Genomic DNA, 25,994 nt, shown 5'->3' on the forward strand with positions numbered 1-25,994 from the left:
CAAATCAAACATGGGTGTGCCTCTCATACGCGCTAGAGGTGAATTGTGACTGCTTTTATTTTATCTATTCTCCTTGAGAAAATTGCTGTGCCAAACTTTCTGATGCAACCATGGAATAGATAGTGGTGAACATTGTTTCTATGATCTATTGGGTTTGAGTTCGAGTGGGAGAATTTACATTCGGGCGAAATGTTTTTACAACTTTTCCATCTCCTTTGCAGTATCAATATTTCAAGAAATGTTCGGAATCTACATACTTAAGTGTGGGTTCACTTTCAAAGCAACATCATTCCTCTGCTGTGCTGCAAATATATAAAACCCTCTACAATCTTTCGGCACTGTTGTAGCCTTAGGCGGGTACTTGAATTTGTCATTGCCCATTGTTTTCAGATTGGTGGCCACAGTGCGAGATCAGGCTTAATGAATAAGCTCCACGAAGACAGTTTACAAGGTTAGACCAGAAACTTGCCGATGTCATGAGCCATTACTTGGTCGGAGAGGTACGCATCAAAAACGTTTAATAATTGTGCGGCAAAGTTCCTGCATCAATTCAGCAGACTCACCACATAGATACAAAAACAAATGCCTGAAACTGGTTCGGCACAAATGCATTAAAAAGTATCCTACATGTGAATACCACAAACAGGGCAAATATTTTGGAGAAACGCTTCACAGCAACAATACACTAACTCATTAGAAATGTAGGCATCAAACGCACCTCGAGAAATTGGGGATAAAGTTTCTGGAAATACTCCACAAAAATTATACCGCTCAGTGCAACAGCAATTCCTTACAAGATTGCATCATAGCCACTTCAGATATTGAGCCGACACTTTTTCATGCGAATCAAGCGGCAAGTGTTTTAGGAATATTACACAAAATAATATCACGCGCATTCCGCAGGAATACTTCGCGAGGCTATGTCATGCCTCATAAGACTTTCTGACATCACGCTGCTACAAAAATTGGCAGAACATTTTCTGGGCATCAATAATAACACCGCGATATAAAGTAACACATAATGTATTAGCTGTGTGATGCAAATGACACTAACATTCTGCAAAAATCTTCATAATTATTGCACGACGTATGACTCCACTTTTTAAATGTGCGAGGAGCACTTATTGAAGCATTTTAGAGGAGCGTTACGAACTCCTTCTGTAAGTTAACATGCGCACCTCCTCTAATAGTGGACATTTGCGGAGCATGAATTTAACAAAATTTTGAGCGCAGCTTTCTTCGTTTTGTATGGTACGCCATAGAACTGCTACAAAACTCATTTGGTCATCTTAAGGGCTTACCGCACGAACTGCCAATAAAAAGATCGTGTATTCGATATTTACATTTCGCTAGCAAACCGTCACTACATGTTCCATGGAAAAACCAAACCTGACTGTACTCATATCGCCTTCGCAAACGTAACAACAGAATTTTAAGACCATGACCCGAAAGCAACGCGAGGATGTTGCTGTACACGGTGGAGTGCCGATCCGGAAGCACTGAGGAAACCGGTATCCACTGGTTGCTGTGAAGGCAGCAACCCGCAAACTCCAGCTGAAGAATGCCCAAGCGTAAACGACGGTGTCACGCGGGCAGCAGCGTTAATTAACTTTCGTGCTACTTTCGACGTCACCACCGAGTGACGCGCTCCGCCAGCCGCTACGTAACGCGACGCGGATCTGGACAATCATTCCTGTCACGACTTCACTAGAAAGGGAGAAACGGAGAGATGATACTGGAGGAGGGCGGTTAAAAGGATGCAACAGAGGATTGGAGTAACCCTCAAAGCCAGGTTTCTATCGAGCCACCAAGAAAAACTATCAAGTATCAAATGTCTCGAACATCACAATGAAAAACCGCTCTTTCCCAATAAAAGAGCATTCGTGTGGCAACCACTACTGGTCGGGGCCGGCCTCTGTAGACAGCGGGAAAGTTCTGTTTCGTTCTTAGAACACGTACACTTCGAGCTGATAAAGCAATAGAACAAGGAATTAAAAGCGGATCGGTGTAAGGAATGCGCTTGAGGCAGCGGCGCTCAGCTGACTCTCCGAGTGGCTAAAGAGAAATCAAAGTACGGAGACACAAGAAAACCGGGAAAGCCGTGTAGAGACACGTGAAACGGGAGGAGCGTCTCTTAAGCCACCGCGGGGCTCGTTTCTCAAGGGCACTCGCTGCCTGGAGGAGAAGTGGCGAGGGAAGCCTAGGAGGGCACCAGATACTTAGGGGAGGCGAAGCGTGTGCATCTTAGCCACGCCGTTAGTCCGCGGACTGAGAGGATGGAAGTAAGCATGCACCTCGTCTTGGCCACACTCGCCACATTCGCTCTGACCTGCAATGGTGAGGAAGACTTCGCCTTTATTTTGCGCTGTCACGTCATAATCACGCTGAAGAGCGCAACAGTAGCCAGTATTTACCCAGATTAGTACAGGTAGTTTCTTTAATCAGGACAATAAATTTTATGAAGTCGTGACACAGGGCCACTTCCCAGATATGATTTTTGGCATTCTTACGACTGGCAGGCTTAAGAGGAACTTTGAGGGTTCTGATCAAGCTTATACTATGGCGGCCTTCAGTAGTACGTGATTATTTATTATAAGTAATCAAAAGGAGAAGGAAAGCATTATTTGCCTGCCCCGTTATCTGATCTCTGAACATCCGAGGTGGAGCGGCGCAAAGAATGTGACAGCGAGGGACAGGGAAATGAAATAACAGAAAGGAACGGCAGAGATAAAGGACAAGGTAGGTAAAAATAAAATAAAGTGTGGTGCCCTATAATTGAGAATCTTTTTGGATGTTTTTTAGGCCTGCCTAGCTTGTTATTTATTTACTTTATTATTTCTCTTTGATAGTAATATAGCAGTTATACTAAGAGATCTTTCAAATATTGCGCTGACACTTAGAGCTCTGTTCATAAAGACCCGAAATTATAGCGAAGTTTTTAATACACTGCCCGAAAAAACAAAGATCAGAATATTTTTCTAATGCCTCAACAACCGCATAACAACACATGAAGCAGCAGTCGCATTATGCACCCCCCCCCTTCCTTTTCCCTCCCTTCCTTTAGTTAGACATGTCGCTCGCACATCACATTAGAGTGAAACAGCCCTCTCATAAAAAGAGCAGTCGTCATCATCATCATCATCATCCTGACTATACCCACTGGAGGGAGACGGCCTCTCCCACAATTCTCCAATTAGCCCGGCTCTGTGCTACCTGCATCCACTCGACCCCTGCGAACTCCTTAACCTCACCCGGCCACCTTCCTTTCTGCCGTCCCCTGCTACGCTTTCCTTCCCTTGGAATCTAGTTTGTTACCCTAAGTGACTATCGGTTATCCTCTCTTCGCAATACATTTCCTGCCCATGCCCATTTCTTCTTCTTAATTTCCACTAGAATGCCAGTAACTTGAGTTATTTCTCTCAACTCATTGTTATTTCTCTCAAAGTTACTGTTATTTCTCTCAAAGACAGCAGTAGATTAGCACTAAACAGCGACCGCTACGAACGATGACTGCACTCGATTAGATTATCAGTAAAAGCTTTCATATTGATTAATGGAACAGCTTTTCTTCATTTTGTTTTTACTTTCCTTTCATTCGCTTTACTTTCATTTCTAATTACCAGCATGCATCGTGACAAAGTATGATGGGAGTTCATTGTATTACTGACCATTCGAGAATCTGCTGAAACTCGAATGCAGTTTTAGAGACGAAATATCGTATAACGAGTGCTTTTCGGTACGATTATTGAAACTCACCGTAGCCGTGGCCAATTTGTTACAGCAGCGCCCTATGTGCCAGAAGGTTGAGATTCAATTCGTAATGCCGCCAGGAGAACAGAGGTCGTATAATAAAGACAAGGAGTAAAATAAATATATCTGCGGCACACTTCCGTAAAACCATTGATATCAAATTTTTACTACGAATAACACCTTTTTGGCAAATGTGTTTATCCCTTCCAGCAACATTATCAAATTAGTATCAAGTTGACAATTTATCAACACGAATGAACAAAACGTTGACAACCAATTTGAAATTGCTTGAAAAAGCGTTTTGCAAAGGTAGCCTTTGCTACAAAGAAATGCTGTAGTGGCAAGATAGACGGTAGTAGGCCTATGGAACAGCTCATTCTACATGCAAATGTACCTACCGAGACAATATCGCGACAGACAGAAATCAACATTTAACAAAGAAAACCTTGGTTTCGTTTTTAACGCGAGGAGCACTTTCCACACCATGGCAGGATTGAAACTAACCGCAGCGCGCGAATTCAATATGCGCATCCAGAGTAGTATTGCAGCGATAAGTTTCTGAGTGTGCTAGCAAAAGCAGCGAAGTTAATTGCCTGCGTTTGGTCTCTCAGCTTCCGCATTGCACCTCGCGGAGTAACAGGACCTGTGCTCCGCGAAACGCACGATCCTATGCCTCGGGATAAGGAAAGAAGAGCGGGTGGCGTTCGAAGAGTATAGATTTTTTGTCGTTACTTGCCTACTTCTCGTCTATTTCTTCCTGCAACGCGTTAGGAAGCGACTAAGCTGAAAGCCAACTATCTTTATTTTGTTTTTGTTTTGTTTTTTATTACAGAAGCTGTTAATAACGCTATTTCTATACTGACTACCGTAGGCGAATGAGATTGAAGAGTGATTCCTTTAACACGTGTAAATGCTGCTAATTATTCAATTTGCGTATTTCAATTGATGCATCCGACAGCGTACCTGCTGTGCGGTACGGCGCCAATGCGACAAGGAACGACGTTCAGCGAAGTGACACCCACGCAGTGGCCCTGGAACGCTGCCATCCACACCATCGCCAAGTTCCGGCCGGAGCAGTACTGCAGCGGGGCGCTTATCACTAACCAGCACGTGGTGACCGCCGCTCATTGCGTCGAGTAAGTGTCGTGGGGCGTCTAAACTGGAATTTCTTATTTCTCCATCGGCATTTATTGAGAAACCTCCGCACAAAACTTTGAAACTAGTTTTACGCAATAGCGTATTGAGCTCTTTCGCTCAAAAGGCCGTCGTCATAGATTCTTTTTCAAACGTTTAGAGCCCCAGGGGTGTGCTTCTATGAATTCAAGCGGCTGTCATTTTTCATTCATGGAAGCCCTCCCAATCGGGGAGGCTGTGAGAAAAATATTCGGACCTTCAGGAAGTGAATAGCACTGGGAATACATTACGAGCCACAAACAAACGCCAAGGACTCTATAAACATTTAACAAAGAGTGTACTTGACAGTTTAGAAACATAACCCAGTAACATGTAGCAAAAATGTGCAATTCAGTAATACCAATTCTGTTTAAACGCGTTATGTTGCGTATGGCTTGCCAACGTGCTTTTGGGATATGTACTCATGTTACAGTAATAATAATTGAAACTTTTATTATTATAAGCATAACAATGTTTTGAAGAAAATTGCCGAATGAAAAGGAAGTGTTAAAGAGCGTTTCACACTTTTAGTTTTTATTCTTGTTTGTGTTTTAAGGAACCTTTTCTTTCAATGGCAATACACCGGTTCCTTCCTTTTATCCCATACGCGGACTTGAGGCATATTTATTAATCTGTATAAATATTTCGCATTCTTGCGCTCAAAGCAAAACGGATGTGTTGAGCAGACTGGAACCAACAGAGTAGTGAAGGGGGAATATGTTCAAGAAGATTAAGCAAGTGTCTATTTCATTTTCTTACACTGTAATAAAGAAGCCATACCCAATCCTATGGCATGCAGCCTATGAAGCGCTGCTCAGAACGTCTTCAACTGAACTGTTTTGTAAACAGGCGCTAATATTACGAGGTTGCACATTTCAGTGTTTAGATTCCAAGTTCGGTTCTTATGTGCAACATTATTTATTACCTTGCGTAGACACGTCAGTAGAGTACCATCAGACGAGGCGCTATATTCAGTGAATTCTGCATTAGGGGCTTGATCGCTCATCTAATAAGCAGTGTAGAATTAGAGAATAGATAGCTAGAGGTAGTTATACGGCTGAGAAATAGCCTCTCAGCTTGTATAGATTCTCATAGTGGGGATGCCCGCTCGTTTGTTCAGGGGATAGAGCTACAACTTCCAGCTTGAAGCATAGTCTTGGTCAATAGTTAGCATTATGTGCGTTTGAGGCACATAATAGAGACTTGTTCGCTCCATAATGTACCACTGAGGCGCATATAGCAGCTACCAAGGCACCATCCCGGCATCGATTACATCAAGACACTAAATTGCCTTCAGATTCTGAAAGCTTGTCGTGTTATCGTGGTAAAGAAGTTTGCAGTTTGGCTTAGGCTTTGAATGCTCCATTACATGGAATATTCAAAGCACAATTATTCACCAGCTATTTCACGCTGTAGCATGAATACTTCTGGTTGGGAGGGTATAGCTGCGGGCAGTAGTAACCGGCGCACGCTGTTTCCTAATTTATATCGGTGTCTGCTGTATGTGCAGACCGGTAGGGGACACGACTGCGGTGCCTCTCGAATAAGTAATGTTTCTGTATGTCCGATAGGGAACGCGTCATCGAAAATGGAACGAAAGAGCGTGATCCTTACATGTATGCTATGCCAGGCATTTACATGCAACAATGACACAACCGCACAAGCAGGCTCACATCGATTATATTTTAGTGGGTCCTAAACACTCCCCCAGAGGTGCCGCAATTCAGTGACCCTCAGCGACTTCTCTCTATTTTCTATATCCTAAGTTTCTCAACCAGGTGCGTCGTCATGCCCACTGTAAAACGTGAAGCGCTTTAATGGCGTTGGTGCGTATTCTTTCAGCAAACGAAGGAGCGACGGGCTGCGGGTTCACTTGGGGTCCTGGCGAAGGAGCGTACTAGATGAAGGCGAAGTCGCACTGTCCGTGAAAGAAATCTGCATCCATCGGAACTATTCTGGCAGTGTAAGTGAATTATCACTTTTGCACTGCATAACTGATAAGAAATACTAATACATGGTTCCTGCCTGTTTTCTATACGAGCTGAGAGCAGTTATTATACGTCGAAAGAAGGGCAAGAGTGTTATTTCATAATAGAAATGAACACGAAGGTCTTTACCAGATTTCAAACCATGTAAAAAAAATTAAATTTTCAATACGTAACGAAACATCGCTAGACGTGTAAAAAGAAGCAGGTTTCAGCTCCTCTAGGAAATAGACTGAATAACAGATATAGGAAATTAGCTTGTGAGCCAGCTATTTGCATTTTTTTCTAAATTCAAAGCAGCTGTTTTTTATATTTCGTGAACGAATTGACAGCTACCTCTCCAAGCTTGCTTATGTTGGAAGACGGGTGAAAGGCGCCGACGATAGAAGCGCTCTGGTGCTGCATCGCGTTAACGATTTCAACGCACCTGTTCTCCACTCACAGTAAACTCACAACTGTTTCCGTCATCCGCTACAACGTTTCGCAGACGAAGTGTTCTCGCAGAGAAGTTCGCTTAGAACAACTTCTACGCTTTCGCCGACTCTCACGAGACTCCATTCAAAGATGATTATTCCAGGAACGCTGGCTCACACGCATCAAATTTTCAATAAATTAAGAAGTATGGGTTCTATATTGGACGCTGGCATGTTTCACCCATCTCGGAGTGAAACCGAGGCAAACCCGGATTATCTTTATTAGGTAGTGCCTCATAAATAGCACACGGGTTTCGCAGAGTAAAGTATGATCACTGCGTGTGTGTTGTCATTTACTTTTCTCTGCTCACCACTGAGCGACCCCACTGCAGGTAACCTATGATTGCACCCCTTGTACTCATGCTCCTTAAATCCACTGGTAGGAATATAACTCCCGTTTGTTTCAGTATATAAGAAAAAAGTAATTGGACGAGTTTGTTCTTTTTTGTACAGAAATATTTTTCTGGAAAGCTCTATATGTGTCGGTTGTATTAAACACAAAATGCATCGGGACGGCAAGGCAGACGCAAGTTCTCTGTCCTGTCTTAGATCATTTTTTGTGCATCCAGTAACTTTCCGTGGCCCGAAAAGTAATGAAATTTAGAGATCATTCATAAAAAGACGCACCACTGTACTTTAGATTGACTTTAGTGAATATTGTACCATTATAATCGAAAATGATTGACTTCATGCAATCTCACTGGTAATTGTTTTTTCTTCTCGAATGTCAGTGATGTATGAAATCGCACGCATTCCAGTGGTGAAAAGAGCTATGTCACAGTGAGTCAGGGGCGATGTCGACAATTCTGCACATAAGACACCGTGGGTACCGTGGGCCTTAGAGCCATGACGTTTTTCTGCTCCGAGATTGTGGTATAGGGCGACCGCTGTTCGTTCTTCCCTTAAAGGTATGAAGATAAGTCTGGTGGTTGCTTTTAGGTGGTAGTCTCAAGACTTATATGTGTAAACTCCACTTCATCAGCCGTGTATCGAACCTCATGATTACAACAGAAATAGTGCAATAAAGACTTCGAAGTAGACACCTGTCTAGACCGCATCTTGTCCCACGCAATGCAAAAGTCAAGTATCCTTTTTTAAGAATTAGCTGTGCTTTAGCTTGTGCTTAAACTTGAATTTACGCGAGAGCAATCTGCATGGCTACGCTTAGGTTCGGCTTGAAAGTAAAGAGATTGCTTTTGCCCATAGTAGTTTAGTCTAAGGCTCCAGCTTTATGCCATAGGGGAATCACTTCACGCATGAGCACCCCTTGCCTCTCGTTATTGAGCTGTCTCGTTCGGATGTAGAAGATTTCTAGTGATATGACATGATCTCTACGTCGAACTCTGGGGCCCACCGCCGTTCTAGGAACTCGCTGTTGTCGTTCGCCTCTACAAACTACCGAGTTATCTGTCTTCTCTTGTTTTACTTCTTCGTCTTTTCCCTCATTTTCTTCTTCTCCTCCTCGTCTTATTTTCTGTTTCTTCTTCTTTTTCTTTTTTCTTCTCCTTCTTCTTCGTTTGTTCTCCTTCTTTGCTCTTCGGACAGGCATGGCGAAATGGCGAGACTGTGGCCAGTGTAGCTCTCGCTACAAAAACAATCATGCTTTCTAATCCAGTATTTTAGAGTTGGTGCTACTGGATAGTGATTTAAAGCTATGTGTCATACGACCGGACAAAACGAAGGTCTCCCAAGCAGCCAACTATCCTTTACTCTCTGCACTAACCACAGAGGATCAATAAATTTAGCGTTCTGCTCCTAATCCCAAGGCCTCGGGACCAACAACGGTAGCAGTAACCTTAGTTCGATAGAGGTGAAGCGCAGCATCTAGAGAACATTGGGCTATTTCAAAGCACATAAAGCGCAACAACCTCAATGTCAGGCTACACGCTGTATAAATAACCGCAAAAGCAGAGGTTTGGACAACTGTCGCTGTGTAGTACATTTGGTAGAATTCTGTAAGAGAAATTTAGGTTCGCAAGTTGAGATATCATTATAGGCACGTGGTTACTTTTTTCTCTACTTTGTAATTAATTATTTGATGGAATAAATTGACCACACTTCTATTTCGCCTAGGAACAGCAAAAATTATTTAAAAAACAATTATTTCTGTTTTCGTGGGATACGTTGACTGCTTGCTCCCACTATATGTTGTAGAACTCTGGATAATCTAAACTAACTATAAGCGTCCTTCGTGACTTGTGTGTTCCTTCGGGTATGTTAAGCACCAAAGTGTACAATTTCGTCCCCTCTGCTTTTTTTCCATTCAGGCCAACGATATCGCTATACTAAAGCTCGCTCAGCCGGTCGATTTCACGAGCGGAATAAGGCCCATCTGTCTGCCTAGAAGAACTGAGCACTTACCCAAGGACTCCGAAGCATACACAACAGGATGGAGCGCCAGAAAAGGTGCGCATATATTTTTCTCTGTGCTCTGTTTTACTTAGGGTTGTCCGGAAGGCGCAATGGCACGATATGTGCTACAGATGCGTGCGGCAGTCTTTCCTTTCATGCAGGTTGGCAGTGCTGGAACTCGGCACATGACGATGAGAAGCTATGATTACGACCGCTCATCTTGCTTCTACTGACTCGCTTTGCAAACTCAGGGAGATCAGTTTTCTTGCGTAAGCAAGCTTTGTGTGTCCAGAACAATTTTAATTTCTATACACACAGCCCCTTCATAAATAAAATGAGTCACAACATTTAAATGTACAGAGAGTACTTGACAAATGGTCAACATTTATTCAGCATTTTTGTTGCGAAAGCAACACTACTCCAATTTTTAGGCCTTTGCGTAGCCACGGTCGGTAGGCACGTTTGACCGTTAATGATCCCAGATGGCTGTGACGTTTTACCAGCTGCGACAGATGGGCTACCAAATTGAGTCGTTGGATGGCAGCCGTCGGTAGGCACGGCGCGCCGCGGGTGAGATGATGTCACTTTGACGTCATACCAGCTGCGAGAGATGGGCTACCAAGCCGAGTCGTCGCGGGTCGGCGGTCGGTAGGCACAGCGCGCTGCAGCTGGAGCCGCGCTGCTACCGAGTGGAGGCGCTGCTGTCACCTCTTGAGAGTTGAGAGGAAGAGGGGGGAAACGATGAGTATATAAATGCTCGCGCTTGCTCAGCTGAGGCACTCGCTATGCATCCTGACAAACAGAAAGAAAAGTGACGCCATGTCGATGAAGCCAGCAAACGAAAGCGGGCTACAGAGACAGATGAAGAACAGGAACAGCGTCTCGCTCGACGCCGCGCCCAACATGCAGCTAGACCAGCGCGTCGCGCTTCTCTTGATCGTCCTCAACCGGTGACGACCCAGAATGGAATGTAATGGACGCTTTGAGTGAAGACTTTGTCGGCGTGTTATTAGAGATGCTATTATTGCTTTCGAAACCTTCAGGGCTTAACTAAAGCTAAGCCCGGACTAATTTGCTTTTGCTTGAACTAGTCAACAATTTTGGAAAGGGACAAAAGAACCTCAGGCTATACATTTTTTATCTTCATCTTTGTTGATATTGTAAAGGGGTAGAGCTTTAACCTGCGCGTTTCTTCATTTGCGTGTCTGTTTTCTACTGATACTACATTACGTTTCTGATTTCAATATACTAAGCTAAACGTACTATACAGGACCTTTATTAATATAAGCAAACACTTAAACGTCACAGTAATTGCAGTAAGCGCTGCGTTTTTAGCAGTGAACTCAAACGTTGCTGCGAATATCAAGATTTAGAATAGTTCGGTTTCAGGTTTGAATACTGACAGCCTTTTGAAACTCGAGCAGCTTCGCACCGTTCAACACCTTCATTAGTTCCGCTTTAAATGTTTGGTTTGCAAAGAGCCTTTCCTAATAACGTAATTAAATCTTGAATTTTGAAAACAACAGAGGCATGTTTACACCTCGCACCCGTTTGGAACATTCAGAAATTTATTGGTCCTTCTCTGTGCAAATTATTATTCATAACTTCAAAGGCGCCATTACTGCTGAAATCAGCTCTGAGTTTTAGTCTCAAAGCTTGTGATGGCAAAGAAAAAGCAGTTTCTGATCAGCGTTCACTACTTAATAAGTTAATATTAGAAAAATATTGAGAGGTTAAACTCTTGCCTGCTGGTGAATTTCACAAGAGAACCGAGGCGCATTATAGTTAACATATGTTCCTGGTGAAAACTGATTTTGAGCCCCACCGCAGTGTTTCGTGGTCGCTTGAGTGCTGTGCCCAAGGTCGCGCGATGAAATATCGGCCATGGCGACAACTTTTTGGAAGGCGAAAAGCAAGGCTCGCTTGTATTGTGCGATCTTAGCGCAAGTCAATAAAACCAAGTGGTGTAAATGTTTGAGGCTCACCAGCTCGGCTTCATTCACTGTTAGGGCTTTTTTGGGGTGTCAATGCCTGATAGTCAAACTAAACGAAATCGGTCCTCTGCTTCTTTTTGGCTATGCTGGTGTTTCTTCGGAAGTTAAAGCTGCATAATCGTTCAAAGACATCGTTCGAAGTTCTCTTGTCGTATTTCTGACATCTGGGGCCTCTACACATTAAATGAAGTCCACAGCGTTAAAACGCGGTGGCAGCCGAGCCAAAGAACCAACGCTGAAAACGAACTCTGTCGGCGGGCGTTTTTTAAGTGACAAAGAACTCGTTGACAGCGCACACCTTTGTTTCATGATTTTACCTTTACAAATTATAAAATTTCCCCTTGTGTTGCGTTTAAGAGTTGTTTTCTTCTCTGGTGCTTCTCTTGACTAAGATTTGGCAACGCATCTACGCAGGCCAAGATCTATTTTTTGTCCATGTCTTCCGAGCTTTTTTTTCAGGCGAAATTTTCTTGAGCCGAATGAAATCTGCCACCATTTCAGGTAATCCAACCAGTCGACGCTCCAAGAGAACGCTGCAGGAACTGAAGCTGACACTCATGAGCAAAAGGAAATGCGTCAAGGCCTTCGACGTCATCCTATCCGGTGACATCTTATGCGCGCCGCACGACCACGGTTCCCTCTGTGAGGTATGCAGTGCGTAATTTCGCTTGTTACCTCTACTGCGCGAGACAACGCACATTCTTTAGAAGAATTTGCAGTGAAATGAGAACTGTGCAGCAATAAGAACAGTTAGAGGAGCAATGTTGTCAGAAAGAAAAGAACAGATCTTGGGGACCAAGATAATGCGTCTATTATATTTTTGGCAAACATACATCTCAGACGAAGTCGGTTACTTTTTGCGTTTGAGTAACAGGCTTATGCGAAAGGACATGACAATACCCAGCAGCAGCTTTATTCACACAAAACTGCAAGAGAGCAATACGTGTCTCTTCCTTTGCTTAAAACCAATTTTCCGAAAACACAATTAAACCTGCATCACCTTCGTAGACCGCCAAAGCAGGGCGTATCGACGGACACGCTCGTGTCAATCATACTCAAATCATTCTCGCCAGTCATAACACCCATATAAACAATACCGCTGGGACCAAAAACAGTATTAGTTATCAGCCACCTTGCGGTCGAAGCTACATCAAGTGATGGCTCACGGGTCGGAATTCCGCTAAAACTAGAACCCCGCAACAACGGCGATGTCTCACTTTTGTTGAGCAGGGCGGGGTGGCCAGCCCTCAGTAGTTGTTTCTTGTGAACAGTTAGTAGTTACGGTCGCGTGAAATTTCGTACGATGGGCTTGGGCTACGTATTATTAAACGTAGAAAAGCTTTATTGTAATCCCTATGCACTTATTGCCGCGGTGAAACTGCAAACTGGCCACCAGAAACCCAGTAAATACGAAAAACGCTGAATAGTCAACTGGCTTTCCAGGCTCAAGTATGCCATCAGACCATGTAAGAAGCAAGTTAAGTCAATATACTCAAACTCAAGAACAAAAACGGGGATGGACAGGAAAAACATAGATACGCGAGAAAGTCATAACTCATGAATGAAATTTTATTCTTGGCGTCATGGGGAAGGGGGGGGGGGGGGGGGGGGGGCTTCTATAAGCGGAGCACTGGGCGTGCGCCACTTATACGGGCGTAACATGCCGCTTTGTTCTCGCTTTCCATTGTGAGCCTAAGAGGACAGTTACCGATGTTCCTCCGTCGCGTTGAGGATAGCTGACGTTTTCTGTTTATTTTCTTACTAAACGAATAAAGCATCTTGCTTTTAAAGGCGAAAGCGTCTCCGTGCTCAAGGTGATGTTAGTTTCAGTTCGCTGGATGGGTCCGCCTGGACTGTCCAGTGAATGAAATTATAAAGAAAAAATCTGTCTCAACCGAGAATCGCACCACTCTGCCTGCGATCCCCACCCGATCGCGCAAACTACTTCTTCGCTCCGAGATTTTTTTTTTTTTTTTAGATTGCACTGCATAATATCGGGAGAAACCGATCGTAATTATATTTGCGCTGCTTACCGATGACAACAACGATGCGGTTAGAGATGATGATGATAGTAGCAATTCTGCTGACGCCACAGTGTGTAATAACGATAATGGTGATAAATGTGATGTCAGTGACGGTGCCTTTACTTTATAGTGATGATACCAATGCTAGCTATGGTGATGATGATAGTAGCGATGACAATTACGATGCAGTTAGTAAGAACTGCAATGTAAAATTACTTTCGCCATTTCAGCTCTAAACCTGAGATAACCGCAATCTCGAAATTTTACTTATGTGTCTCTGGTCCTAATTGTTTTACAGAAGCGAAGAAAATGGGGAGAGGGGACACTTAGGGCCCGCCTCTAACGGTATCACAGGGCAGCGTTAATGGCTCCCGTTTGGCAGCTGTCCTTGTCGATTCTCATTCACGCATATAGTCTTTCCCACTACCCTAATTACTAATCTCTAAATTTGTTACCTTAATATCTCACACAGACATCATCGCAAACGAGGCGTTTCACATAGGAACTCAGCAAAGGGGATAATTGGGCTGGTTGGTTTCTTATTGGGTATAAAGCAGCTCACCACGAAAACACAGAGACAGGAAGAGACAAGCGCTTGTCCCTTCTGCATGTCTGAGTATTTCCTGGTGCGCTCCTTCATAATCAATAGCAGCTCAATAAATACTGAGGCAGTCTAATTATTCTTGCAGGAACTTGAGGATAGACTAGAGCAAAACTCATTCGCCAGCGGCGGTTACATGGCTCTTATTCGCTTTTTGTGGTGACATCAATATTTTTAATCAACTCCCAAGAAGAATTATAAATTCTATTGGAGTCAAACAAAACACATATGTAGAAAGAAAGAGCCGTTCCATCGGTTTTTACAAATCAATAAAAATGGACACACTTTCCCCGGGTTCCTTAAATAAAACATATTTCTACGTATTTGCCTCGCGTGCGAATTTCAAAACAAAAATTTTTATTTTACTTTTATTTTACGTGGCTTATTTTCTTTTTGCATCTAGTTGCTTAAGTGCAATTTCACACTTATGTTTTGTATTTATGTTATACTTGGCATGTTTTGTCATGAGCGCAATGTAGAAATAATTTAGGGAAATTTTTTTCTGTCTAGAAGTAGCTGTTCGAAAATCTTCCTTTATGCTTGCATGGCAGTCCAAAAGACTTACTCAAACCTCTTCATCCAATCAAGTAATATTAAGCTCTTGCTGCCAAAAATAGAATTAATAGGCAGCAAACTATCCTGTATGGTGTTCACACCTGACACAGTATTTACGAAGTGCACCAGTTGTCCTGACTACTGCAGCTCACTGCGTTGCGCTGAAATGTTCGCAATGATTGCGCAGGGAGACAGCGGTGCGCCTGTGATGCAGAATGTTGGAGGCCAGTGGTTCCTGCAAGGAGTCCTGTCCGGAGGCCCGTCCACGTGCGGGGACCCCACATTGCCTATGGTCTTCACTCGGGTGGCAAGTTTCGTGGACGACTTCATCACCGTCTACTTGAAAGACAGAACTGAAAGAAAGAAAATGGCGATCTGCACGTTGAAATGACACGTTTTCTGGCCCACTTCCGGGAATAGCATCACCTCTGACTGCCTAAGCTTTCGAGGCGACCGCTGTAATCGTATGCTGTACGGCATACTGTCCTAATTTATTTGCATTGATTAACGAACAGTGCGCTCTACACTGGGGAATAATTTCTTCTTGACCACAGGGCGTGCGCAATGCATGTCAACACTTATTTTTCAAGGTCGCCCTATTTATGTTCTTCTTTACATTCATTGTCCTATACATGTATGTTTGCTTATGTTAACACCGCATTACTGTTCCAACCAACGAACACTCAGATTTATGCACTGTGCCAAATGTTTTTCGTCACAAGGTGTGTCAAGTTCCAAGTGATGAGACACTAAAGATTATATAGGATAGCAAAAAGGTGGGATCTAGTCAAGATCTAAGTGTAGTTTTGTGACTGTGTATATTCTTGTGCAGTCAAAATGTCGCTGATAATAAACTGGTGTTAAAATAATTCGCATAATTGTATTTCCGCTTTTTGGCTACGCTTTTACAATCCCTTAAAATTGAGTGTGTTTGGTTTTTGGAGTCCTACTTTTTTCCTCTGAATTCATCACCTAGCGATGTAAAATTGACAAGAAGAGAACAAAGACATGCTCGGTAGGCAAACTAGATCATAGATAATGGCACCTACCCACGAGCCGATTAATAAGTTGCCAATCTGCCTCGCGAATATGGGCCGTTATCTAAGGGCACAACTAGCTATGACCGAGGACGTATTAAGGACGTCTCTATATTATATACTACATTATCGGGGTTTAATAGCTCCTGCAATCGATGTTTTAGTGGTCTTGGATGCAATATTTGGCGATACAGAACATCCTAAGGACATGAGCATTACATACTTACATACTTATTATCAGCTCCACTAACTAGCGTATCTGAATTGTGATTCTTAATCTCTTTATTTCTACTTTACTACAAAGCTAAAATAAATTAATTTTGGTGTCGCACTATCTCTAAAGTGAGAAATTGAAAGCAGACGAAAAGAACATAAAGAAATGGAAGCTGAGTTTATGCAGTCACATCCTCTGCATGCCGCATGTCTCACATCAGAAAACGTCACTGAGTCACTAGGTTTATCGCGACTACCCTTTTTAATTTTCATGCGGAAATATTGCGGGCTACTGGTTCATTTGTGCCTTTATTACCTGTCTCTAGACCTGGTCATGCGGCTGCTTCATCAGCGCTTGTTGACACAGAAACCTGTTTTAAATGCATGCCAGCAGCTGCATTCAACTTCGAAGTTGTAGTGCACCCAAGGCGAGGGACTGCGATTGAGAGGACACACACAGCACATAGCGCTGTGTGTGTCCTCTCGTTCGCAGTTCCTCGTCTTGTGTGCGTTACAGCTTGGAAGTATAAACCAACAAGCCCAAATTTCGGCAGCTGAAAGCTACGCAGGACTTGATCCTAAAGTCGGCTTTACCGGCCGTCGGCGTGGCTCTTGTCATGCGTGTTCCTTGTGTTATCGGCTCTTTATTCCAGTGGAAGAGAAGAGAGGAGCTCAAGGCATATTCAGAAAACTGCCAGACTGAGCACGTACACCTTGCACGTGCTCTGTATATGAGGCTCAATTTCTGACAGGCTCTAGGAGGCAGTATTTATTTTGGGGGACTGGCCGCATTTCCTAAAGGTTCCTCAAGCTTCATGTACTCAAATATACTGTAGCGGCTTCCAACCAGCTAGCAAAGAATGTCTTTAAGCATAAATGTAATGCAATGTTACTAGCGGTAGGAAGCATCACATGGTGCGGAACATTACCTGGATTCTTCCGCTGAGCAGATTTTGATACCAAAAATATTATTCCGGTATGTAGAAACACGTATACAGTCACCAAACATTTGAAGACCGCTTCAATTTTGCCCTTAAAGAGGTCGCCCATGTCCATTCAATATATTACAATTTTGTAGTTTGAAAATAATACTGGGACACATTATATAAATTTCCGAACTCTGAGCACCATAGACGCGGTTCTTTTATTTCGAAAGAAGTGGCGAAGGTCCTCCCACAGACAGTGACCGCAATGTTGAAATTATTGATGAGATCGGATATCAACAGTGGCTACTTTCACACCTGCAGCTGCTGTGCCGGCCCCGATAAGCTGCCTATACACTTTACTGGGTTCGCACTTGCTCAAACACCAACATGACGCCCAGTAGGACATACAGCATGTTTCTGAAAACAGAACAGACCGAACGTAAGCGCAATTTAGGTCTTGCCCACACACCTATCTTCGCCGCGAACGCGTGGTGCATCAAGCTGCAAAAGTACATCGATACTGACTTGAAAAATGCAAGACCAGGCAACTTTAACGGCAGATGTGTGGCTAATCCTTGGGAGGAGCAGTGTTTGACTGATGTATAGTACTTACATTTGAAATCACCTCCTTTCGTTGTTGTTTTATGGACAAAAACTATTTTATAACATTGCAACTACAAAACTGAAACAGCTGAAAAGAGGATTTAATGAGGTGGTCCGACGGCTGACTCTGCTAGCACTTCGGACGCAGAAGGGTAGAATTAGCGGCCTCAGGGCACAGCTTCAGCGTGAGAGATGCACGCCGAAGATGAGCGATGGCTATAACGATGTCGGGGCGCTGCGTCTTCTTTGCCTTCCTTACAATGTCCCCGCGTGAAGAAGTCGCCAACCTGGCGATTCACGCTGAATAGACAAGAGGGTTGTAATACTGCTAGAAGCGGCTAACATGCATAACCTCGCGGCCGCAAAGGCGGTGGTCGGAAGAAAGGGTTACTGGCTTGATGACATAGTTGACAGGGGTCTTGCGTTCCAACACGCAATAGGGGCCATTTTACATGATTTCAAATTTTCTAAGTGCTCAATTTAAAGGCGGCGAAGAAACACCTAAATAAAGTCGTGAACGGTGACCAGCATAACATGGAACACGCGAGGGGCTGGAAGTTTTGAGAAACGTCTCGGTGCATCTTACGCGATGAAGAAAATGATAAAGCTTCATCTTGCGACAAAGCGCATGAGCAAAGAGTAGGGAATCGATCCTTTCGCTAAATTCAGTGATAAGGCCTCATACTGGCGGCTTTGAATTAGGATAAATAAAGATTTAAATGGTTCGCGACAGTACTATGAACGCGTAGCAGATTTGCTCAGAAACTTTTCTTTTATTAATTTTTTCCGCTGCACCCGTCCATTAGGGTTGTCGAGTATCATGGAAACTTGGGGGAGACGCCACAAGCCACGGATTTACCTCGCCACGTCAGTAATAAAAAATCCAGTGAAAGAACACAAAAAATTGTAAGATGTGGATCGAGGCACGCAACAATATGTGCTTGATAAAGTTAAATTGGTTCACAGGAAGGGAAAGGCGCAGTAACTGTCACACTTGCTCTGTGGACACCCGAACCGCGCCGTAAGGGAAGGGAGGAAGGTGGGAATGAAAGTGGAAAGAGAGGAAGAGGAGCCGTAGTGGAGGGCTACGGAATAATTTCGACCACCTGGGGGATCTTTAACGTGCGCTGACATCGCACAGCACACGGACGCCACTTCATATCGCCTCCATCGAAACGCAGCCGCCGCGGTCGGGTTCGAACCCGGGAACTCCGGCCATTTATTCTTTGCGTGTTCACAAGCGAGAATTACATCGCTTGAGAATTTCATTAGAAAAGGCACGCTAAATAGACTTCTTTCGGCAAGTCTGCTGTGGTGTTATGAGTGTATTGGATCTCCTTTACTTACAACAGTTTGCATAGAATTTGTTTTTCCATTCTACCGCAGACAATTCTTGCTAATTTGAACCCAACATGGGGGAACGTACATGTTAGCCCAATTTCATTTTCTCTATTTAACTTAACAAGTTGCATGATAGACAGCGGCTTAAATACATTGCAGAAACAGATTGAGGCCACCGCTTTCCCAAGGATCATTTCAGGGTTTAGCATATCTGCAACTGAGTGAATAATAAACAAAATCATGAGCACTGCTGTCTTTTCGTTCTGCTGTGAAGGTTTGTACGTTACTGCAGACAGAGACATAAGTTCGCAATGACAAAACGTCAAAGCGGTTCCAGAAAGAACGTTAGGAGGCGTACATCTTGTGGCATTGTTCACGATGGCCGCACTTTGGAAGCGTTTCTGCTGCTTAATGAAGAAATCTAGTAAAGAAAGATGCCTCCTTACCCACGTTATCAATGTAGTCAGAATTGCATGTCAAATACTTTCCGTTGCAAAACAAATTAAAGAAACAAACGATGCCACGCAATCGTCTCGAGGTCACTTGATTAGTCATATTTCATGCATGATGGTGCAACTTAAAACCACAGCCACAGGATGTTACGAAATATTTTTCATTTTGTTTTTTAACATTTCAAAACTGTAGCTGTTGGCTTTGTGTTAGTTCTTGAAATGTTAGGAACATTTTGTGTAACACATTTAGATAGAAAGTTTCTTCGATACTGCTAAGTGCTGGACGGCACAATTAAATCTTGTCCTCAGGATAATGTTCCCCATACTGGTCGCCACAGCGTATCATCTCTCCAGGGCGTCAATCAAAGAGGGTTTTCACGCAGTTGCTGCTGATACGTCCATCCACTTCGTCGGCTCCTTCGCTGTTGCCATCAACTTCCTCAGCAGAAGACCGGTCTTCAGGTGCATCCAAGAGGTCCAACCTCGCCGCTGCGCATTCTGAAGATGCAGAATATTAGTTATTAAAGGAGACAAAATACGGCGAAATTCAACCTTTTTGCACAAAATATGAACGCATGGGAAAGTGCTGCGGGGAAGATATATATATTTTGCTGAAAGGTGAAAGCTTCTACGTCCACTGTCCGCTGAAATTTAAAATGGCATTTTGGTAATATGTGCCAATAGAAAATTCGCAAGAAAGTAGAAAGAAGTACGCTTGCCCCGCTATGATACAAGGTGTTGCACAATTAGAGGCGCGTTGTAGAATGCTTCTCCCAGCTAAACCGCGGAATCCTTGCAGTTCAAATTTCGCACAGAAATCGCATTTTGTCGCAAGTATTTTTAAATACTAAATTTGTTTGGGTTACTTGCCTTATTCGATCAGAAGAAGTCAGATGTTCCCATCGCCTGTGGCGGCGGCGACGCCAGACGAACCGCTGCCCCAGCGATGGGACTGGTGGCGCCACCTCATGCTGCTTACAATAACTCAAACCTTCTGCCAAAACATTCGCCTGCTCTTTTTCTGCTACAGAGTTGTTTTTCTGCTACACAGCGTGATACAGCGCCGGACCTTGCCTTTACGACCTCCGGAGTTAAAGCGATACTCGAAATCGTAATACACGAGCCCAGCAGGCAATGTTCGCGGCCGGCTCAGGTGATTGACTGGGACTACTTCCGAACGCACAGGAAACAGCAGGACAAACCTCCCGCTATTACTGATATCAAGGCGTGGACAACCGAAATTGTCAAACAAGTGGCCGACGTCACTCAAACCGTCGAGTTAGAGGACAGTATCCCGCACTGCGACCGCTACTACGCCCATCTGGGGGAGCGCAAGAAGTCGGTCGAAGCTCTGCTTGCCACTCGGAAATGGGACCGCAATGTCCGGCGTTGACTGGCACGCGCACATACGAATATCGAGAACTATGCAATAGAACTCACTCGACAGAGCTGGCACAACATAGACGTGGAACCTCCTTCGACATTTACTCGACCCAGCAGGAGGCAAGCTCCAGACACGCCAACAGCTCGAGCAAATCTTCCACCAGTATCCTGGCACGTATGATGAGCTCAAACAAGAGCTTATAAATACTTACATCCGCCCTGAACCAACAACCAACCTCCCCTTCTATCAGGGCGCGGACAATCTCTGTCTAGACGCTCCAATCACTTTTGCGGAGGTTCGAGCAGAACTCAGTCGCCTCAAGACGACTTCGGCGGCCGGTCCTGACCGCATTTAAAATAAAATGCTTAGGAGTCTAGACGACGCATCCATTCATGCACTTACCGACTATTTTCAAGAATGTTGGGCCAGCGGTACCATCCCTAAAGAGTGGAAATGCGCCAATCTAGTCCTCATCCCCAAGCCGGGCAAACCACCAACCTTGGCCAACCTCCGTCCCATCTCTCTTACGTCCTGCGTTGGGAAGCTGATGGAACACGTTATCCAGACCAGACTCTCACGATACCTTGAAGACAACCATCTTCTACCAGACACAATGTTCGGCTTCCGCCCTCATTTAGCGGCCCCGGTCATTATGCTTCTTCTCCATCATCAGGTAGTCATGAGACGTACACTAGACACGAAAGTCATCGTCGGCCTCGATGTTGCCAAGGCATTCGACAACGTCCTCCATGAAGCGATTCTTTAACAACTTCAAGCTCTCGGTGTTGGACATCGCATGTATGCATGTATGCGTACATCCGAAACTTTCTCACCGACCGCACAGTGCAACTTAAAGCCGGCACTGGAGATCCTTCCATCATCTCTCCGCGCAACCGTGGCACGCCGCAAGGCGCTGTACTTTCGCCGATGCTTTTTAACGTCGCACTGATAGGCCTGCCGAAGCTACTGGCCGACGCTTCAGTGGACGTCCGGACGTCACGTATACGGACGCCTCTTACCATCCATCGAGGCCAGTAATGGTGGCGGTAGCTCTCGCCCCTCACCGCAGCTGGTACACAGCCTGCAGCATTCGCAATGCAGAAACAATCACCGCAGCTGAGGAGGTTGCCATTGCGCTAGCGCTAGCCGACCCTAATACCAAAGTCGTCATCAGTGACTCTCAACAGGCTATTCGCAATTACGATGCTGGCCGTATCTCTTGCCAGGCGTTACACATTCTACGTTCTACAGCACCCTCTTCCACATCTCGCTTACTTCTTTGGGCTCCAGCCCACGAGTCGCTCAGCGGAAACGCCCAGGCAAACACTCTCGCTCGAGATCTGAGCTGCCGAGCCGAGAGTATGATCAGCCACCCTGCTTCCGCTGACACTAATATATCACGCGCTTCTCTACTCACCACTTACACAGACATACTCCAGCCCTACCGACTCCAAAGGTGCACATATCCTCCCGCACACCGCGATCTAACAAGACGCGAGGCCGTCCAATGGCGCAAATTACAAACTGGCAGCTTTCCACACCCCCTCTTATACAGCAGGATCTTTCCGGATCAGATAGCCCCCATGTGTAAACACTGCTCAACTCCAGCCACACTCATACACATGGTGTGGACTTGTACACATTACAACACAGACAACACAAACACCCCAGAGACGTGGGAGTCTCTCCTGTGTACTTCCGAGCCAGCAGACCAACGCTGGCTTATCCAACGCGCGGTGGAGGCCGCGGCATCCCAAAGGATCCCCGCCGACCTCCTCTAAGTCAGCGCAACCGGCCCTTTGACTGGTCCCCTGCTTTTGGGCGCAATAAAAGAGTTCACCATAACAACCCTACTTCGGCGGCTGCGTTTCGATGGAGGCGAAACGAAGAGGCATCCGTGTGTGGTGCGATGTCAGCGCACGTTAAAGATCCCCAGGTGGTCGAAATTACTCCGTAGCCCTCCACTACGGCTCCTTTTTCTCTATTTTCACTTTCACTCCCACCTTCCTGCCTTCCCTTATGGCGCGCTTGAGGATTGATTGATTTATATGAAGGGAAAGGCGCGGTAACTGTCTCACTTATTTTCTGTAGACACCTCAACCCCGCCGTAAGGGAAGGGAGGAAGGTGAAAGTGGAGAGAAAGAGGAGCCGTAGTGGAAAGCTACGGAGTAATTTCGACCACCTGGGGATCTTTATTGTGCGCTGACATCGCACAGCACACGAACGCTTCTTCGTTTCGCCTCCATAGAAACGCAGCCGCCGAGGTCGGCTTCGAACCCGGGTACTCCGGCACAGTAGACGGGCGTCTTTCTTTCTTTCTCTCAAACCCTTTTTTCTTCTTTCTTTCTTTTTCTCCTTTCCGAGTTGGGCAGCGGAGATGGCTCAGCTACAAAGGTAGAAGCAGGCCCGTGCACTTTCTTTCCCTTCTTCCGACAGTCACAATAACAACTTGAGGCACATTTTACGTGAAAAAAGCTCTGGTATTCAAGTTGCTCTCTGTCCTGTGCGAAACTCCGCCTCTCTCCTCTGTAATGTACACCTGCATCTGAGGATATCGCAATATAACAAATAAAATACTCCCTGCTTTGTATCTTGCTGGTGTTGGTGCGCAATATTAGAAAGTATGAATGTGACGTGTTTATATGCGCCGCATCTTATGTCTAAAACACCCCACGCAGTTCGCTGAGACATATAGTTTGCATTATTTGAACGTCCCTGAAAACTGCTACGGCAGACGGCCGTGCATTAATTATTTTAGTCAGAGACGATATTCGTGTGTTGAGTCAGCGAATATTTCCAATAAGACCTCGACGCTGAAATAGCTAGACATAATGTTGCGAATTCTCTAACTCCAGCACGGAGACAATTTTTTCGTTCAAATTTAAATCTGTCTCACTATTATACAAACCCGCTGGTCCCGTCTTCTTCCTATTCTCTTGTCTCCGTTAATGAGCTGTTTTTTGCCTAATTATACATACACTTGTCCGGCATGATCCCAAAAACAATTCAACATGACATGTTCAATCTAGTCAACAGAGCACCAACACGACATCAGGATTGTTTTTGTAAAGGACTTGCGAGACTTGCATAGACAGCAGTAAAGACCTCTTATTATTGGCTTCTAGCGACTGCCAAATACACTATGAGTCTACAAAAGACCCAAATTAGGTGTGGAGAATTGTCCTTTCTTGGCACCGTGAAAGAAGTTTCGGAGTACAACCAAGCAGGTAAAGGTAAAAAGTAGGTAAGTGGGAAGCAGATAAGCACAGCTCACCTGTTGTGAAGGCGAAAGGGTTTTTTTTTATTTTATTTTCCTCATTTTTATTTTCTCTCTCCGCTTGTCTCCTTGCTCAGCGCCTTCATGTGTTTCCCTCATAGGTGCTACACGAGCAAAGGTATCGAATGTTTAGTCACGCATACTCTTCCGCTTGATCTTGATAGTCTTAGCTCATGGCAGATTGCCTTTATGTCATTTTCGCCAGTCCATTTGGGGGTTATTGCCCAATTTCTTATTGATAATCTCCTGCGCCATGCCACCTCTGCTTTGATTACTGGATTCCTTCCACTTGCCTTCTTGTGTCTTACTTTTCAAGGCACGCAATCGTCTTCTCCTGGTGTGTAGTTATTTACATATGGTTAGTGCACCCCTTCTCCGCGGGCACTGCATACGTGGAGTACCTGGTGCCATGCCTTTTTTTTTTGGCACACTACCGACTAAGTACGACATCCAATGTTTATTGTGTGGAAGTCGTCGGTTTTCGTGAGGCCGGTCGGTATGGTATGCGCAGTGCCCGCGCCCTTCAGTTCTACACAGACTCTCTTTCCAACTTCCAAGCTCTGTCCTCTTTTGCACCTTCGGGCTTCCGCATACGGGAGATCAATCACCCTTGTTCCTATCTCCACCTCTCTGTTTTTCCTCTACCAAAGTTCTTGCTTCTGTGGCTTCAACTCAACGCGTCTCCAAATCATCCTGGGTGTCTACCCGATCTGTCTACACATATATGCGCAGCACGGTCTTTCAATTCCGGGCTGCTGCTTTGTCGGTTTACCATGCAGGCAAGCAACTCTATCATCGTGTCCCTACTATCTCTCGTCTTCAATGTATTTATTTTATGTTTTATTTATTACAAGTAACCACAGCACCCATAGGGAAATATTTAGGGGGATTAACACATGCTGTGTTACAAGGAAGCAAAATTTTGGGAAGTCGTCAGCAAGGTAGTACAACACGGAAATGTATAATTGCTCATTATGACAACGATAGCTTGAAATAGCATAACCTGGTTTGAAAATAGCTCTGGTGATTTTCACAAGTCGAAGCCTTATTGCCAATATTAGAACAAAACTTTAGCAAGTATGACCCTTTCAGGCACTTTTTCTCAAATATGTAACAGTTTTTCCATATAAGCACTTTGTTCCTACCCGAAAACTGAGGAGTGTGAAATACAGTCCGCTTCAAAACCACTCCACAACGTTCACACTTTCTATCCTCTATAAATTACTCAAATAAACAAAATGTTTTCGCAGTTTAACAAAGCTTGTACCGCGATACTTCCGCATAAAATTCATATAAAAGGACAGAAGAATGCAAGTTGAGATTTGAACTGGTAATTAAAAAACTGAAAAGCAACAAATTGAAACAATGCCTTTCGAATAATTAAGGTGGTTTTGTTGTATTGGATGCCTTCAACTACGAAGCAAAAGCTTTGGCAGCCACGCATAAAAACTTTCGTAAATTGCAAAAGAAGGACTTGAGAGCTGCTAAGAGGAAGGTTCTAAGGATTCTCGGGGAAGCTGACCTGAGATAGCTTCGCCTAAAGGTTAAAGATACGAGACAAGACTCTTTGGTGTTCTTCGGTGCAAAAACTCACAAACCAGATATACATTTCCGTGCAATTTTGTCAGAAGAACGCACTTGCCAGATAATAATCTCGGAGTACCTGGTCAAGCATCTCAGCCAAGTGCGTGTGGATGCTTAAGAATAACAAGCAGTTAATATATGACATCAAGAGATATGAATAGAATAAACCATCTCGATTTTCACTTGACATTGAAGATATGTACTATTCTATCCCACAAGATGGCTTGTTGAAAGTACTACGAGAGACGATCGAGAAGCAGGGTGCGATAG

The 25,994-nt window shown here is 44.4% G+C and overlaps 1 protein-coding gene across 1 annotated transcript; it reads left to right on the plus strand.

Annotated features, from left to right (window-relative positions):
* The first annotated feature begins 2,260 nt into the window (after positions 1–2,260).
* On the plus strand, positions 2,261–15,761 carry LOC146195701 (chymotrypsin-like elastase family member 2A). The gene is made up of 6 exons (XM_084596261.1): positions 2,261–2,337; positions 4,709–4,886; positions 6,766–6,886; positions 9,649–9,787; positions 12,229–12,374; positions 15,095–15,761. Exons 1-6 carry the CDS (start codon positions 2,277–2,279, stop codon positions 15,296–15,298), a joined length of 849 nt encoding a protein of 282 aa, XP_084452387.1. The 5' UTR covers positions 2,261–2,276; the 3' UTR covers positions 15,299–15,761.
* The last annotated feature ends 10,233 nt before the right edge of the window (positions 15,762–25,994 follow it).

Source organism: Amblyomma maculatum, chromosome 3 (genome assembly GCF_055883805.1).
Source record: "Amblyomma maculatum isolate TAMU_Amacu chromosome 3, ASM5588380v1, whole genome shotgun sequence".
In the NCBI taxonomy this organism is placed as follows: Eukaryota; Metazoa; Arthropoda; class Arachnida; order Ixodida; family Ixodidae; genus Amblyomma; species Amblyomma maculatum.